At 39.0% G+C, this 18,277-nt stretch overlaps 1 protein-coding gene across 2 annotated transcripts in view; it reads left to right on the forward strand.

Moving 5' to 3' along the window:
* LOC139113958 (voltage-dependent calcium channel type A subunit alpha-1-like) overlaps positions 1-18,277 on the forward strand; it is a 63,011-nt gene that overhangs the window by 26,932 nt on the left and 17,802 nt on the right. Inside the window, exon 3 of one of the 2 annotated variants that reach the window (XM_070675433.1) lies at positions 15,353-15,553. In XM_070675433.1, coding sequence (XP_070531534.1) covers positions 15,353-15,553 — 201 coding nt within the window. The remainder of the gene's footprint in view (positions 1-15,352; positions 15,554-18,277) is intronic. The other variant, XM_070675432.1, reaches the window with a different exon arrangement.

Below are 18,277 nucleotides of genomic sequence, written 5' to 3' on the forward strand. Positions count from 1 at the left end.
TGTGGTCTCTCAACATACCAAAAAACTAGAAAGCCACATAAATTAAGTTACGTTGAAGAAGAAAAGCTGTTTAAACGCTTACCACTTTCACATCTCGAGGGAAATTTATCCCCGGATATAGGAATAAAATTCCCATGAGAAAGTTAGGAAAAGTTAAACTTGTGACGACAGCATTAGGGATTTTGGTTTTGTGGCGATATTCACATGGGGCACGAATGATCTCCATGTTCGGCAGGCACTTAAACTATTTGAGTTTCTTAATATGCCATTGAAATTCATGGTGAGAAGTAGGATACTTGACAGGTTCCGAGTATGCAAAGCAGATTTACTGCTTCGTGCTCTGGACGTAGGTATAATGTGAAAATTAGGAATCGGTTCAGTCTGGAATGTCACGGATTATCATTTTGACACGATATGGTCAAGACCAAAGCGACAAGAAAGTCGTGTTTTAGCATTAGTCACTTCTCAAAAGTTATTATGTCCAAAAAATTACGATATGTATTCGAGTGATGTAGTTCAGAAGTAAATGTTTGGTAAAAAGCCATTAATTTGCAGCTTCTGTCTGGTTCAGCCCCTCCTCACACAGTGATACAGGCAACGGGTTCTGTATTGTATTAATTTTGCCAACTCAGTAGGTATTCAGAGTCCAACCAGGTAATACTGTGTTTTGCTGTTCGTTTTTATATGGATGGGTGGGTGGATGGATGGATGTGTGTGGATGTGTGTGTATGTGTATGTGTATGTATGTATGTATGTATGTATGTATGTATGTATGTATGTATGTATGTATGTATGTATGTATGTATGTATGTATGTATGTATGTATGTATGTATGTATGTTCGTTTGTTTGTTTGTTTGTTTGTTTGCTTGTCTGGCTTGATTTCTTTTACGTTTACCTGTTGTGCTCTGTCCAAAACTGAATTGAACGCTACGCTCTTTGATATGTCAGCGATTTTCTCTCTATAAACTCTAAAGAATGACATCCATGACACATCTGGAAAAAGTTGAGAATAGAACTTACATTTTGCTGTAAACTTGTCGGCTCTACGCTGATCAACAGAGGTGGAAGGTCAACACCTCTCATACGTTACAGAAGCTAGTGACGTCATGAGAACTACTCCTTGAAATGTATACATAAATCAGCCAATCAGAGCATCAAGCGAATAGCATTTCCTCAGGCCGAAGAGGTCGTTCAAATTATACCGAAACATATTCTTTGTCATGCTTGGAAACATTTAAAAACTTGTAACGCACACAAACACTCTTAGTGTACTAAGAATATAATTTGACTAAAAGAGGTCCCATGCTTTTCTCCTCGACATCAAGCGCGCCAGAAAGGTGTAGTTCTTTTTCTATGGCACCCATTTAATGTAAATTCGAGACCCTCGTCTGCAAATGAGATACACACTAGGAAAGATTAGCAAGGGAATGTTAACTCCAGACAAAACTATATTGCTGCAAAATTTCTTTGAAATCCTAAATGGTCGCCGACTGACTGTTATTCGCTGTCCAAATTTCAGCAACGTCGTTTGGTTATTGAACTCCCTTTATACCTGAGTTGTCCAGCAGCGCCGAGTCCTTTACTAGGTGCCGTTGGTTGTTTATCAGGTCCTATTCGAAGCTAAATGTTCTATGTCACTAAAAAACTGAGTGTACATTTTAAATCTAAATTGGCAACGAACTGACATTGACTCAACATGAAAATATTGATGTTTTTAAGCTTCAGATCCAAAGATTGAACAGATAAGTGTGACTGTCGGCGTTGTTTTCAAAGATTCCTTTCAAATATTAATGCTGTCTTATTTGAAGATGCCGAAGGAAGAATATCACCCGTCATAGAAAATTATGCAAGATAAATCCGGCCTCAGCGGCAATAGCTCATCTGTGTACGAATTGTTTTTCCATTGACGCGCCCTTTGTTCTACCGTTAGATACACAGACGCTAAACGTTCGGGACAGATTCTGCAGAAATTACTGGTTTGTTGCGTAACGGTTGTAGTTAAGCTCAAAATGCACACTATGTCGAAAGGTGCTTCTTCATAAGCATTTTATGTTATCTCCAATGTTACTGCACATCCCTGCTAAAATTTTTCGAATCCATATTTTCCCGCCTTAGGCTACCGATCAAGATACAGGTTTGATATTCGTCCATATTTTATGCGTCACTCGTGTACACAACCATAACCAGAACAGCATCAAAACGGAAACGGTTGTCCTTGTTGACATTTTAAAAGAGAAAATGCGTATCTTCTTACTTTTGTTGTACTTGGGCCTCAGCCCAAGTACATTTGTTTTCATTCCGTGGGAAAAAACTGTAAGGTATAACCATTTCTGGCTGAGACCAGGGAGGGCAAAATGTATTGGCTTCATCTTTCTTGGCATAATAAATGGCGTAATGATGTTAACTGAATGGAAGTGCTGCTCTCAGCCAGTCTTGAATAAGTGAGATGTGAATATAAATGCTTCTCTATCTGAGTTTTTGCCACAAAATCTTCTGAATATAATCAAAATGTGCATCGAAATGCAACAATTAATGCACCCTCCGTTTCCTAGGCGATGGCACGACCCTTGCTACACCCACTGGACGAGCCAAAGTGGGAGGGGTAATTTCGGTTTGGTCGAACAGGAGGGCTCGAGACCAGAATTTAACATTTAAACTTGAAACATGTTTAATCACTGACAAGATGTGGATTAGTGTTAATCAAAGAGAAAGTTTGAAAAGGAAAGGTTTTATATCCAGGACACAATGAAAAACATTACGACTGGAAACTGTACCCCCGGTTGAGAATAGTAATGCCCACAGCGATGGAGAACACTTATCCTTGAGCTGAGAAAACCAGACCATCATTTCGAAATAGAGCTGCAGATTCGAGAAGCTCGTTAAAAATAGCTAGGTACACCCCAAAGGGGTGGTTTCGAGTCTTGAGGGCAAATTTCGCCTCCTTCATTTAGAAATCGTACGTTTGTTTTCCAGGGGAACACATCATTTGACACAAAATTTGCATGAAAAGGGGTCGCCAGTAAGCACGTGGTCAAATCTGGCATAAGAAACAATATGAAATGTTGGGTAAAGCCAGTCCAAAATAAACTGATTTGAACTTTTGTGTTTTGTAATTTATACCACTGCAGTAACATGACTTTTTTTTGACAACATCACACAATGTAATACGTTTTGAAACTGAATACTCCGACGTATTCTGTGTCCCCTTTGCTAAAAATACGGTATGCCGATTACCATGTAAGGAGATGATGACGTCAAGACAGATTTGTAGTGCGTTTGGTCTTGGATGGTGCACGAAGTTTTGTCGAGGTAGCGTGTGTATTTATTTCCTAAATGGGAGATATTAGGGTCGATCTAAAAGAAGGCCGAAAAATGTTATGATACTCTAAGCGAGCTGAACTCCAATGCGAATGGTTGGATAATTTGGAGGATGTCTAGACTGATCTCGTTCATTAAGATTTGGCGGTCAGTATTGAATTTCAACTGCGTCACAAGTTTGCGTCGAACGGTCAACGAACGATATTTTAGAAATCTGGAGACATGGCACATCGCAGTTTTATTTTAGTATTTTATATTTTACAAAAGATGTAAGAAGCAATGATTTTGTTGAAAATTCTGAAAAAAATATAGGAAGATTTGATCGCGAACACATTTCACTTGGGGGTCAACTAGCCCTGCGTACGATGCTGTGTGTTCCGCTACAGCTAACCGCCCCGCTCACCACAGCCCTGCAAAGACCCGTACGTTGGGTCGGTGACTTCAAATCCATTTTGGGACTTGACGTAAAAAGCCAAATTACTGCCGAAATTCAGCGTTCTTGGCCCAAGTCGTATCCCAGCCTACCTCAGCTACTCGATCGCTTCCAAAAATGACAGTCTTTTATTCACTTCTCGTAAATAACCGTCGATGTCGGCAACTCTCTCGCTGGCCCTGCGTACGATGCTGTGTGTTAGCTGTAGCACATAGCATCGTACGCAGGGCTAGGGGTCAACATGGGGTCGCAGCCATGTTGCCTCAAAACTTATTTCTGTCTGCACTCAAAACTCAAAAATGTCGCATATGAACCTGAAAAATCGATGTAATTTTGTCAAACTTCGGCGAAATTTCAGCCTATAGACAAAATTTCATCTAGGTAAGGTAAATTTACTGAAATTTGATCGACAAATAATCCTGAGCTTGAACGTGACAGCTCGCCTTCTCCGGGAAGTCATGCATCCGGCCAGCTGCCCATATGGCCGGGTGCATGAGATTGTTTTCAAGCGACGGCGGCAGACCGTACGGGGCTCTGGATATGAACCTACCGCCGGTGTAGCTGTAATAACTGTTGCGTTGTTTTTAATCACCACGGACGAAGTCCGAGGGGACTTATAGGTTTGGTCATGTCCGTGCGTCCGTCCGTCCGTTCACGCCTAGTACCCAACCCCATACAGATGCACGTCGATTTGTTTCACAATGCTATCAAATTTGGCCGTGTTAGAGGACTTTTTAGTTTACACCTCCATAGACTCCCATGTATAAGGCAGTTCTCCATAGACTCGCATGTATGATGCCAAGAAAAATAAAAATTTAGTTTCTCATTGTATTCATATTGCCTAAAGGATGCAGTGACACAGTTTTTTTGTCCCCACGGATAAAGTCCAGGGGGCTTATAGATTGGCTCATATCCGTCCGTGAGTCCATCAGTGAGTCCATCGGTTCACGCAGATATCTCAGACATTTTGACAAAATATCATGTGACCTTGGTGACCTTTGACCTCAAATATACATTATTGTCCATAACTCAGTAACCACAAGTGCTAAACCTTTCATATTTGGTATGATGGGACACCTTATGACGCCACATATTGTACCCCATTAATTATGTGCATATCTAATTATGAGCGAGCCAATAGAGCAAGAGGTCTGATTTCTGGTACTAGTATATAGGATAAGTTAACAATATAATTTGTTTGACAAAACTTCACGTGACCTCAATGACCTTTGACCTCAAATATACATATTTGTCCACAACTCAGTAACCACAGTGCTACACCCTTCATATTTGGTATGAAAGGACACCTTATGACACCATATATTGTACCTCATTAATTATGTGCATATCTTATTTGAGCGAGCCAATAGAACTAGAGGTCTGATTTTTGGCATATAGGAATAACTTAGCAATACAATTATTATGACAAAATGTGACGTGACCTCGATGACCTTTGACCTCAAATATATATATTTGTCCACAACTCAGTAACCACAAGTGCTACACCCTTCATAAATGGTATGATGGGACACCTTATGACACCACATATTGTACCTCATTAATTATGCGCATATCTAATTCTGAGCAAGCCAATAGAGCTGGATGTCCGATTTTGTGTATATAGGGATAACTATAGGGTAGAAATCTAAATATGCCCATCTAAATATTAGACATCTACCATCGAGAACAAAAGAAATTTGCTGTAATTTGAATATTTAAGGAGTTTAAGCAATTCCCGCTATAAATAAAGAACCCCTGCCTCAAACTCCACAAAAGTTGCTAGACATATTTTGCCGTTGTCATGCCATTGCTTCGTTTAATAACCAGTTAATGAAATGCCTCATTGACAGGAGGAAATTCAAGACCATATTTGAATAGTAGTATATATTGTCCTCAAAATACTCTATCACGGCCCAAGTACTCATTGCCTTCAGCAATACTGCCTTGTTTTAATTAAATTCATCGACTTGAGTGGAATGTTGTGCCAATATATCAAACTGGGGCATTATTATTGTATGAAGATTAGTTGAGTTAGCGCGGTGCCCTTGATGAGCTGCAGCCTGCAACTACCCACTCGGGAGCGAGTCGATGGATGTCTTTGTGAAAAATATGAAATGATGTAGGGCTGTAATTGAGCAAAATTATGACGTTGCCTTCACTCATAAGTATGTGTTCCAATTTGCATATCCGTGAACCGTGACGGGTGACCTTGTACAGAATAAAGCTGCGGTGACAGGCAGTCAGTGGTAAAAACGCCAGTACATTCAGTTTGTGTATTTCTTGTTCTGAACAGCAAACAAGCCATCCATTAATCACTTATTTGAAAACGATCTCCTTAATATTAAGTTTAACTTTTCACCTGTCTTTCAATAAATGTATGTCTTTTTTAATATCCGTTTCATTTTCGGTTGCCCTTGTTCCTACGTCCTCAACCAACGCAAAGAAAGGCATCCGTAGGCCAAAACGAATAGTGGAGCTTCACCAAATGATTAAGGCGACAGTTTGACCCCGAGTTGTGACGTAAAAGACGGACTTAGGAATTCGAAGCACGTTGCCGACAAACAAAAAAAACTGAAGACGTCCAAAAAATCTTGGATATCGACCGAGAAAGATAGATTATTCTGGTCGTTAGGGTTGATGTGAACAACTGATCCAGCTAGGAGTCTTTACCCAAACGTCGTACATCAGTGCAATGCCGTAGGTATCTGTTTGCCGCTGAACAATGCGTCGTTCAGTGTCGTCACAGAGCCGACACGCGTTAGCACTTGCTCTCATTTGGCATCCATATTGTAACAAACAGACCCGTTTTCGTCTTCTTAGCTCTGTATTCACAGTCAGTCCTATTTCAGCCATGTATACCGTTGTTCAGTGCTAAGGGACATATAGTGATTCATGAGTTTATTTGAATAAAAAAAAATCATGAAAAATGTGTCTTCACTCATCGCGTCGGATGAGCTTATCCGGAAGTGAGATTTATTAGAAAGAAAAAAGAGAAACCGATTCTTTATGAGCAAAATTTTACAGAGTAGATTTTCGCTGTTTTCAAACAATCCATATGTCATAATATACCTGAACACAAACAAACGTGTACTTTACATTGATTTAAAACGTAAACATTTGAGTAAAGTTAAGCATGACGATTTATTGAAAGATATAAATGGAAAAACCTGATCGTCGAATTACCATCCTATATGCTCTTTAACATATCTATTCATGATCTGTAAACACACATAATATATATATATATATATATATATATATATATATATACACATATACACATATATAATATATGTATTTATATATGATATATACATATATATATATTACATATATAAATAATGTTTATGTGTGTATATGTATGCACATTTACATCAATACACATAACGATATCCACCACTTCTCATATATATATATATATATATATATATATATATATATATATATATATATATATATATATATAATTTAAAAAACTAGTCTGTGAATTTGTCTACACATGGGAGACACAGTAGATTTCATTGAGGAGTTTCCGTGTGTACAAATCATGAATTATGGGAAATCTTCAGTACTGTGTCTCCATTCAGAGTTTAAATCATTATTTTAGTTGATCAGTTCTTATCAGATGGGTGTTAAATCACGCGGAGCCATTGATCCAAAAATTCAATTACTGCCTATTTTGGTCAAAATTTATATGAACAGAAGTTTAAATAAACAACTTAGGATAAGTACAGGGCTATAAGCGAAGATAGGCCAGGCCTATACCGGCATTTGACTGCCTGAATAATACTGATCATTCCGCGACAGAGTCGTTGAAGTGACTTTTTTTTAGTTGTCGCATTGGCCTCTTGAAAATCTTAGCCGAAATCCTTTGTGTGTGTATAAGTCTTGCCGAAATTAGAAAAAAAGGCCTAGCAAACAAAATCTATGGCAGAAATATCAGTGATGAAGGTTACGCCGAGCCCGTCATAGGACTTGTCTAGCCGTTATCGACTTCGGATGTCTCCGTACAATAATGTGTGTCTGAAATGAATTTTTTAAAAATTACTCACATTCTTATTCAACATACTTTTTCGCTGACTGTAGCAAAACTAGCAGTCTGTGCAGTCTCTATGGTTGACAAAGACAGCAAATGCGCCGCATGAAATGTAGGGTTTTTGCAGATACCATAATCAGATGATGTTTTCAGAAGTGAAAATTCCCTGAGAAGTTCAAAAATGCCCTTTTTCGCGCCTGTCTGAATTGACCACATCAAGAAATGATGTGGACGGTAGCGTCGCACCCTGTGTATTCAGATCACGCAGAATAACTGCCTTGCCAATCCGTTGTTTCCATGACAATTACTGCATCCACTGTGTTACCCGGACACCACAAATAGGCATTCAGGCGAGATGTATTGTGGTTACTTAGATTTAAATCAGGTAGTCAGCCTCGGATGATCTTATTGATTTCTGCCCTTCCCACATGCAAAGCGTAAAATATCACTGTTAAAGTAACAAAACAAAGACGCCTGCCAAGAGATGAAAGAAACAAAAATAAGATGACGCGTCACTCCGAGGTGGTCACGTGAACATTCCCTTGTTTACAATCCCGTTAATCCTAAAATTAACGCATTTAATCGAATGAGCCAGGTGTTATGTGATTCTCGAATGTGTGCAAGCTATATGCAGACTTTTGGCAAATGACATTCTGGTGAGCCAGACTTGAGTTCTCGACTTTCTAGTCACGTTGAAGTAATAAAACAGTGTACTCTTACAAAGTGATTTCCATGGATACAAAACAAACCGAGGTCAGCTTCCTGTCGTGTTTGAACTTTAGCCGCGTACTTATGGATGCAAAATATGGTGGGGGGAGGCCATCAATGTTAGGGAAATTCGCAGTTTTCATATCGGGACAAGTTGTTCAATTTGCCCCAAAATATTAGAAATTTAGAAGAGTGAAGCAGTATGGATATTCTGCAGTAAATTGTACCCTGTTCTTATAAAAACTAAAGAATGCAAAACATGTAGTATTTGAACGATATCAATATCGTGACCACGCCCTCCCAGGATATACTGCGCCATTCCCATTGTGAGTGACGTCAGGATGAATAGGCAATTTAAAGAATGCTAACCAGCATGCAGCATAAATTATCTATCCAGATTTGGATTCGAATAAAGAGCGCCCCCTGGTGCGTGAGGACGTGGCAATGAAAAAGTCAAGGAGATCTATTTTTACTTCACTTTTTTTTTCAATAGTGAATATTTTCATCACAATGCGTACCGACATGGCTTCGATTAAAAGAGGTCGGTATATTTAACATTTCCAAATCGCTGTGGCAGTTTATGATGACTTGGTCGAACGCTTCAGTCTGTAATTTTCTGATTGTTACAAACATCGCAGTTGAACATTAACGAACACTTCCAATCCTGTTATTTTTAAGGGGACACATTCGCATCTTTTGTTGCTATATTTAATGGTCAAGGTGTGATAACTTTGATGTCACTCTTGTTACGGTCACTCCCCAGAGGTGAGTGACCGTGTTCTAGTTATATATATGCTGTGGTGTTTGGTCAGTCGAACGTTGGTCTACCTTTAATACCACCAGAAATTGAAGTAAACCACATTAAAGCCCAAGTAATGCTAACTTTCGATAATTTTTTCATTATTTTTATTTAATAAATCAACTGCAACTTCTTATTCTTCTCCCAAAGAATGTTGAAACACCCACTATTTAGCTTGTCAGCTTAGCGTCTATACGTGTAAAATGCATGGTTATTGTTTACATTTGAATTCTAGTCCGGACCAAAAGTCAGTTTTGAACAATAACAATGCAGTTTACAACTATAGGGTCTGAGTTGACAAACTGAACACTGTGTATATCAACATTCTTTGGGGAGAAGAACAAGGAATTATGGTTCACATTCAAAATAAAAATGGCGAAATTATCCTCAAAAGTTAGCATTACTGGGGCTTTCATGTAACATCAGCGTAACTGTATAAGAATTTATCAACGCTATTTTATTCATTGAATGATTTATAATTATCTTTCGACAGATATATATATATATATATAATATATATATATATATATATATATATATATATATATATATATATAGATATGAGTGAAAGAAAACGTGACAGACAAATGTACAATAACTTAAGAAAAGTACAGAAATAAAAGTAAAGCAAGTCTATGAGGGTCCTAATTTTCGACACATCTACAAGTATTTTGTGTGTGTAAATATACAGATAGATGGATAGATAGATAGATAGGTAGACAGGTTCCGTTCTTCGAAGGTCTCGTAGTTTAGATCAGTCGTCGACATAAAGGATTTTATGGGGAAAACGTTCACAAATTTACGCCTTCTTTGGTGTGAATGAATCATAAGAATAATTTACTTGATTGCCATTTCCCAACATTCCATTCGTAGCAACTGTGGGCATGTTGGTGGGCACTAAGCCTAAGACACTATGCATAGCATCACTGAGGTGACGTTACTGTTCCTGCAGACTCGTCATATCCAGTCCTTGATCCTTCTTTGCGTTCGCTCTATCGTTGTTGTTTAAAACCATGACGTAAGGTATCACGTCACGTCTGTAGTTCATCCAGTCAACTGTAACACAGTTTACAGGCTGGCCTCTCTTGACCCTGTCTTGGGATCGAGGAATCTGAACTTGAAATTAGTATGTAGCCAGATTGTTTCTCTAGAGTCTATATGGATCGATCCATTAGTATTGATTTCACTTCGTCACCCTTCCACATATAAACAGTTTAAAACCGTGGTTTCTTGTTGTAGTCATGGTTGTTTAGGCTGAGGGCCAACAGTGCGGCGATAAAAAGCCTTTGACGTCGGACAGAGGTGACTGAAAAATAGCGAGATTTGTACTTTGCTTCCGTTTCCGCCTCTAATCGATGCAGAAAACATCGATTATGTAAGCTAGCCTACTTCAGTACACACATTTAAACTGTTCAGTCTCGATAGTCGTCTCAGCAGACTGTTGTGTGATTTGAAAATCATATCGTTCCGGGCAGACAAGCCTTATTTCATTTGTCACTGAAATGTACACGCTATTGTGATGAAATGGAACGTCCTTCGTTCAAAGTGTGTGTCGATTCGCTACGATGAAATACCAAAGCGATGTAATCAGGGTATACTGAAAAGATTGGAAAATCATATTAAAGCCCATGAAGTTCCTGTAAAACAAAGTTAATATTCAGGCTTCTTTTCCAGAAGTCGGCTTTTTTATCGCTGAGGGTGTGAGTTTACTGAAACGAGCGTGTTGAAAACTGCAAAATCGAGAAGTTCCTCATGTCTTTATATTCAATGGTATATATAACTAACTAGAGAATTTTCATAATTTTACTGATCGATATTCACATATTTATGAGAGATTTTGCAAGGCAGTGTTACGTATGGGAATAATCATACCAGAACGATTGCATCGCATTTATGCATTGTGGATAAGGCCATATGTTTTCATCTATTTTTGATAAATATTGCGATGTTATTGCGACCTCAGATTCCATATTTAGCATCTGCTGTGTGACCTTGTCTGCTTACTGTAGCGCACTGACACTGTCGCAGAATGACAGGTTGCAGATCCACGTATTGTTACATTTATATTTCAAGAACTGCTTTGTAACCTTCAGTGAGCATGCGCATATTCAGTAACACCTGTACACATAGATTTTTGTTCCTATTCGTTTTGAATGTATGTGTGTTTAAGAATTGTTTGCTGGAATTAATGTAGGTCTGAAATTCATTTAGGGAGTGAACTGTACTGGCAGTACCGCTTGACTCTGTTGGGATTATTTCGTCCGGTTCTTGAAATCTGAAAGTCGGGGCCCAGACTTTACATTTTCAATACGTCTTCCTCTGAACTCAAGGCGGCGCTGTTATCAAGTGTCTTATCAAGGTCGATGATTAAACAAAACATACCAAGTTTTTTATCTTAATGAATTCAGAAAGCAATCCCAAACTCTGTTGAAAAGGAAAAGAGGCTCTCTGCGTTTAACCAAAAATATATCGTCCCCTCATCTCCTGATTTTCAGAACAGTTTTATTAACTGAAGATAAATACACCTTGAAACTGCAGATAAGAACGAAAGTGGTCATTGGTAGATATAAAAAGGATTCACGGCAAAATCTATTTCACCTTCAGTTTTTAATTTAGTCAGAAATGAACGGATCTGGGCGTGTATGGAAACAAAGTGAGGGCGCCCTTCAGTTCTGAACAGCAGCCATCTTGAACCCGGATGGCAAATATCATCAATCATCCATGACACCACCATGTATTTTTGCATGCACAGTATTACTGTTGTGTATCTTATTCGATATCTCTCAGCAATATATTAGTATGTTAATAACATGTTTCATAGAAGAAACTCCTTTATTCTGCGTCCGAGAATGTGATCATAGGTCATACTATTGTAAACCTTCTTTTGCAGTTCTGGAAAAAAAACACTCGATGTTATTTATTTTCGATTAAAAAGAACAGGTTGATATTAAATAATGGCATCCCTTGTTTGTGGCCTCATATGCCCGATCACTTCGTGTGCAATGCACTGAATCACAGACGAACTTGTGAGAAAAAGATCAGGTGCCCTTTTCCTGTGACGTTACCATAGCAATGACGGAGGAGGAAATAAATAATGCCGGGATCTGTTGTAGATCGGTGTCTGAGGGATCTGTGTTGTATATCCTTCAAACACATAGTGCTAATATGCGACCTTTTCAGTCATTCTAGAAATTCATAGTATTTTTTTTCTTTTTACGTAACTGACGACATTTGCAAGCATTGCAGAAAAATAAAAGCAAAATTTATCTTAGCAGATGCTCGCGGTTTAGAGCTGCCCTAATAAGGAGTTACTTAGTCAACAATGTATGTATGTATGTATGTATGTATGTATGTATGTATGTATGTATGTATGTATGTATGTATGTATGTATGTATGTATGTATGTATGTATGTATGTACGTATGTATGTATGTATGTGTGTATGTATGTATACACATACATATATATGTATATATACTTGAAATTTTCTATCGATCTCATACACATGGCACTTTTTTTCAGTCAGAGACGTCTGTAATATGTGTTTAGTTTGTATAAGTTAAAATTGCTTTTAATGGGTCCTTCCATTACTTTAGATCGATTCTTCGGTTTTGAGGGCATTCATCGTCGACATTCAAAAAAGTTGGCGTTTGTTGAATATCAGTAAAGACCCTATACAGGGTAATGTAGAGCTGTGCAACTTGTGGTTGGGTACAGTTGCATAGAGCCCGTTGTTGAATGCAGCTATTCGGAGTCCGGGAGTCTTGAGTGACCCATCCGTCGTTTTATTGATTATCCTAATGTTTACATTGCCAGTGTCTGACAGTGAAGTAGAAACGGTAAACGGTAGCAGTTACAATGCACAGAATTAAGAATGTGCATCGGCAACAGATCGAGGTTAGGGGTCAATAATTTGTATGCATCTTGCCGATAGAGGGTACAACTAGACTATGCATTTCACCGTGATACTTGTCGTTGTGCTAGTCCAATAGTCGAGAGGTCAATCATAGGAGCCAAATTATGTCTTCCTTTTCGACACAGCTGCGATTTTTATATTTCGTCGCGAAATGACAGCAGTCTGGGTGATTTCTTGACAAAACTCACAATTCCATGTCTCGTCTCATTTAATGAAATTTAATATCTTTATAATAAATTAAATAAAAGAATGGTCGACAACGTGGTAAAACGAAGGAGTGTTCACATCCCTTCTGGTTTGCCGCGTTCAGTGTTTTTTTCACCACAGTGCGTAGCGTTATTAAACCAATCACAGAGACGAAAGCGTCTTGTCCGCCATTTTGGTAAAGTCTGAATTATGGCCGATAAAATGAAGCAAGGACGAGGTTTCGTATATCAATAAATTCTCCAAGTGAAACGAATTCTGTCACAAGGATATGTCAACCCGTTGAAATTCTCGATTAAAACTATGACTTAGTTTCCCAATTACAATGCAGCCTTTATTCGATAAATGCCTGATAATAGGGGGAAAAAGACTGCCTGTAGATCTGTTGTCAGTGCATAAGGATGTCACATATCTGCGGAAACGAATTCCTCTCTCAGTGTCTCGTGCAAGTGATGAGTCATTTGAATATTAAATAAAGCATTAACCAATAAATAAATGTTTAATCGCTGGCTAATTAACATTAATATGGTGACTGATTCGTGCAGGTGTTTTGGTCCTCTTTAATGTGGTCGCAATGACTGATACACTAGGTCCGAAAAGGGTGGAAATAAATAGGGAAGACTTGCTCCGCAAGAGTTAAAATGAGGTTTTGTGTTTATAGTTGACGTTGGAATGTCAGTGTCGTTTTGGGTTCGCCCTTACCTGTTGTGCAGCTAAGGGCGTGGCTAACAGCCAACGAGCTGTCTTGCGATCAGCTGCGCCGGTCAATGGCGCCGTTACCTCGCAATATTTCAGCAACCATAGATTCGGGCAATGAAGATCAAAACGACGACGTGTGAGGACAGATCTTTGTGAATATTTGAAGTTCAGTTTGGCTTATATGATCATTTCAAAATGTAAATGCAGCAAAATGCCCCAGGTTCTATCATGGCCTGTAATTATTTTTAGCACACATGCAAATTATCTCCTCGTCCTCTGATCACGTAAATAGCATCTTTTCCCTGCGAATCCTTCCCGGGCATATTCGCTTTCAGAAAATAAACCGCGAAACCGGACCGAAATTTATCGCGAAACTCTCACTTCTAATTTGACATCATAGATAGATTATACACTTAAATAATTGTCGATACTTGTGTAAATTTAAAATTAACACGATTATCGTTCAGGAACATGGCGATTCTCCCGTGCTGGCGAGGAATATCGATTATTAGATGAACTGTTCAACGTATGATGCCGTGTGTATAAGCTTAGAGTTGACAACCGGCGGAATTTGGGCCTCGCGAAAAATAAACATCCGGGTTTGCATTATCGGTGATAAGGGTAATTTTACATTAATTTATGTCAGCTTAGAAACATTGACGTTTTATGTTGTTGTCCTATAGAGTCATCGTCTTTCCACTGTGTATTTTATTGGCAGTCGCTAGATTTTCTCTCCTTATTTCCTTTCATCCCTAGGTACCTGTATCGCCATCTACACCTACTAACGACACTGCAGTCAATAAAATGGCTGCCACTACTGTCGATAGGCATGTCAATATATCAGCCGAGACGGCTGTTATTTGCCGAATATTTTCTATCACTACTCATGTCGTCTGTTTGAATGCCGCACAAACACAACATGGAGCCTGCATATATCGATATTTCACACAATCGCCAGCAAGCTTCATTTGCATAAGAATAGCGATTGGACGTTGTTCCGTTGAAAGAACCTGTCGACAAAAATTTGCATAGGGAATGAAATATTAATAAGGAATATGAGCATATTTGTATGTAGCGTGTAGTTGACGGACCCGCGTCCTTTTTGAACCTATTATCATAGATGAATTCGAGCCGTTGTTAAAAAAAACATGGATGTCGTGTGTGTTTACAGTGTAACGCCCTTAAATGACTTCTTGTAACCACTGTCGTCTGATGCTGACTTTGTTTGGTTTGTCAGGATGGCCACGTTCGCGTATGGCGGTCAGGAAGAGAGTGTGGACGGCATACCGCAGGGACAGGAGACAACGACCGGGTCCCGATCGTCCATTGCCAGGAAGCAATACGATGGAGAAAAAAAGGTTCCCAGGACACGATCCTTATTCATCTTCAGCGAAGACAACTTTATACGAAAGTATGCCAAGAAAATTACAGAGTGGCCATATCCTTTCCAAAAATTAAGTAAATGTTGAAGACGTTACTGCTGTGCTGTAATGCCTTTTTATGGGACTGCCAATGCAGCTGTTCAGCATGGACGCAATATGAGGTAGGACAGTTCACTAACAGTGTCCCATACTGTGACATTTCATTATGTCCCATAAATGTAACGTTTTGTACTGTCTTATGTTCATAACGACATGTAAACTGCCAAATGTATATCCACCATAACACGAAGTCGTGTAGGGGAATTTTTTTCTGTTGCGATTAGCCTTTAAGAAGTCGCTATAAATGAGTCCGCTACCCAGGTAGGGACTCTCTAAAACATCTGTGGCAACCCATGGGAGATTCGGCGCACTGGCCGATTGTTGTCAAATATACTTGAGGTACATCTTCATATCTCTGTTACGAATGTCATCTTTGTTGGACAATTAAAACATTAATGAGGCGGACAAGAAGTCGATCTTACCCTGAAAACTGTCGGTCTTTAATGAAAAGTGTATATTGCACAACGAGCGCCATTATCGGCAAATTGGAACAAGGTCATTATGGCGCTAATATTCATATTATTCAATTTCCTTTTTAATTTCTGAATTTCAGGCTAGTTTCCTATCTAAGTGTCCGCACTGTTGTCAAAAAAAATTGCTTGAACAAAAGCGAGGGACTGTTTCCAAGGAAAAGTGTGTAATTGACAGGCGATGTCACGAAGGGGGTTCGTATGGTGAAGGATGACATCGTCTCATTGAGAAATAAAGGTGACACTCAGATACCGTCCTAACGTTAGAAACACCAAGTGTGGCATCCTTACAGCCTATACCGAAGTTTTCACAGAGCCCACACTGAGCGCCGAGCAGCCATACTATTGACAAAGCACACAGCAAGAGCCTATCGACATCCCAACTCAACAAATGCTATTCTAGCTTTTTTTTCGACATAAATTTGTCCGCTACCATATACACGATGACACACATTGACAGCGCATGCCATATTAATATTGCACTTATGTCTGTACGCTAGTACCATGGGAGGAGGGGGACCTCTCTGGGTCTTACAGGAATTTTACTGTCCGTATTGATCACGTTCGTCATCTTTCCCCCTGTAACACAATAGTATCAAACCGCACGCCATGTCCAGGAGTCATTTTGAAACTACAAAAGTGCAGGTAGAGGAAAGTGTCTCGTATTTACTCCCGGTAAATTTTGCAGACGAAAGGAATATCACCGGTGTAGTCTTCTCAGACAACTCGGCGGGTTAAGGAGATCCAACAACGGTGTTGTCTTGCTTAATTAAAGCGACTGAACCGATGAATTCAATGGCGTCGTTTTAATCATCGATCTTACATCTCGTTAATATGCATGCCACCCGAGCAACTTTTATTTTCGTCTCAATCGTCCCCAACGTCACCGATCAGTATTTTGTTTTGAAAAAAATCGACCGAAAAAAAGACTGTCACGTTTTATGCAAAATCCTCGTACCCTAATATTACACAATATCTGTCACCCGGGGCGCTTGCTGTTGATTTTACAGCGATGTATATATACACACACACCTCAGACTGCCACAATCGACGTTTCCAGTTACTCTGAGCCCGGCCAAGGACACATCTGCGTAACCGTAATTGCATGGTCCCATACGCAGACTCTCACAAATTTAACAACATATAATCAAATGAAGCTTTGGTTGCACTATATCAACCCGTCTTATACACTCATTTAATACAAACATGAAACAATGGTCAGAAACCTACATTTATCCTTATTAAATAAATAACACTCGCATCACGTCTATGTTCAAATTCTTCACAATCAATATATTGTTAAATAAATACGAAAAAACGCATGCAATTGTTCTGACCATGCAAAAGCATTATAATCTATTTATAAAATTTCAACTCACGCAATGCATAGAGTTGAACACGTTACCTGTATATTATAATATTCCATGGTGAGCCGCTTTCTTCTGGGCACCATATCATGCCAAACAGAGAAAAAAAAACAACTGTTTACTGAGAAATTTACTGAATTCGCGCAAATCTAAATATTTTGCGTCAAAATTAATCATGTTCCTTGTTTGCTATTTATCTTCATACGATTCGGTCCCAGTCTAGCTTTCCAACATCGGAATTTAAGTTAAAAAGCCTGCATATTTCTCCACAGCATTGACCAAAACTAACCATGATGACATGGTGACATGTGACATGGTTACGAATTTGTTCCTTTTATAATATGCGGTATATGTTCTCCATGATGCCGCAATGTAGACATTTTGTCCCCCCATTTCGAAGGTCAGTGCCGGCACTGCGCAGTCTCAGTTCCTGCGCCTTGATATGCTATTGTGATGAAATATGTTCCTAAATGCTATTCTTGTCGGGACAGGAGTTCCATATTGACACGCCCGTGAAACCTTTTGTATGCATTGTTTCAACAATTAATATTCCAACTGTCATCTTTTAAAAAAAAAGAACAGACCAGTTAGTCAAACTAACGTGTTATAAGTGTCGAAAGAATTCACCTTGGGAGACTTTGCCGCAGAAAACAAAAAATAATACGCCAACCTCGGAGGAACGAAGGGTTTAGTTCCAAGTCCAAAGCTTTCAAACGCTTAGGCTTGACTATCGACTTCATAAGTCATGTAACCTCAATAACCCTGTGGCAACCCACATGTCGTGAAGCGTTCGCATAAAGAACAGGAGGATATGGTTTTGCATACACTCACCTAAATTTTGTTT

The sequence above is a fragment of the Ptychodera flava genome, chromosome 16, assembly GCF_041260155.1.
Source record: "Ptychodera flava strain L36383 chromosome 16, AS_Pfla_20210202, whole genome shotgun sequence".
Lineage (NCBI taxonomy): Eukaryota > Metazoa > Hemichordata > Enteropneusta > Ptychoderidae > Ptychodera > Ptychodera flava.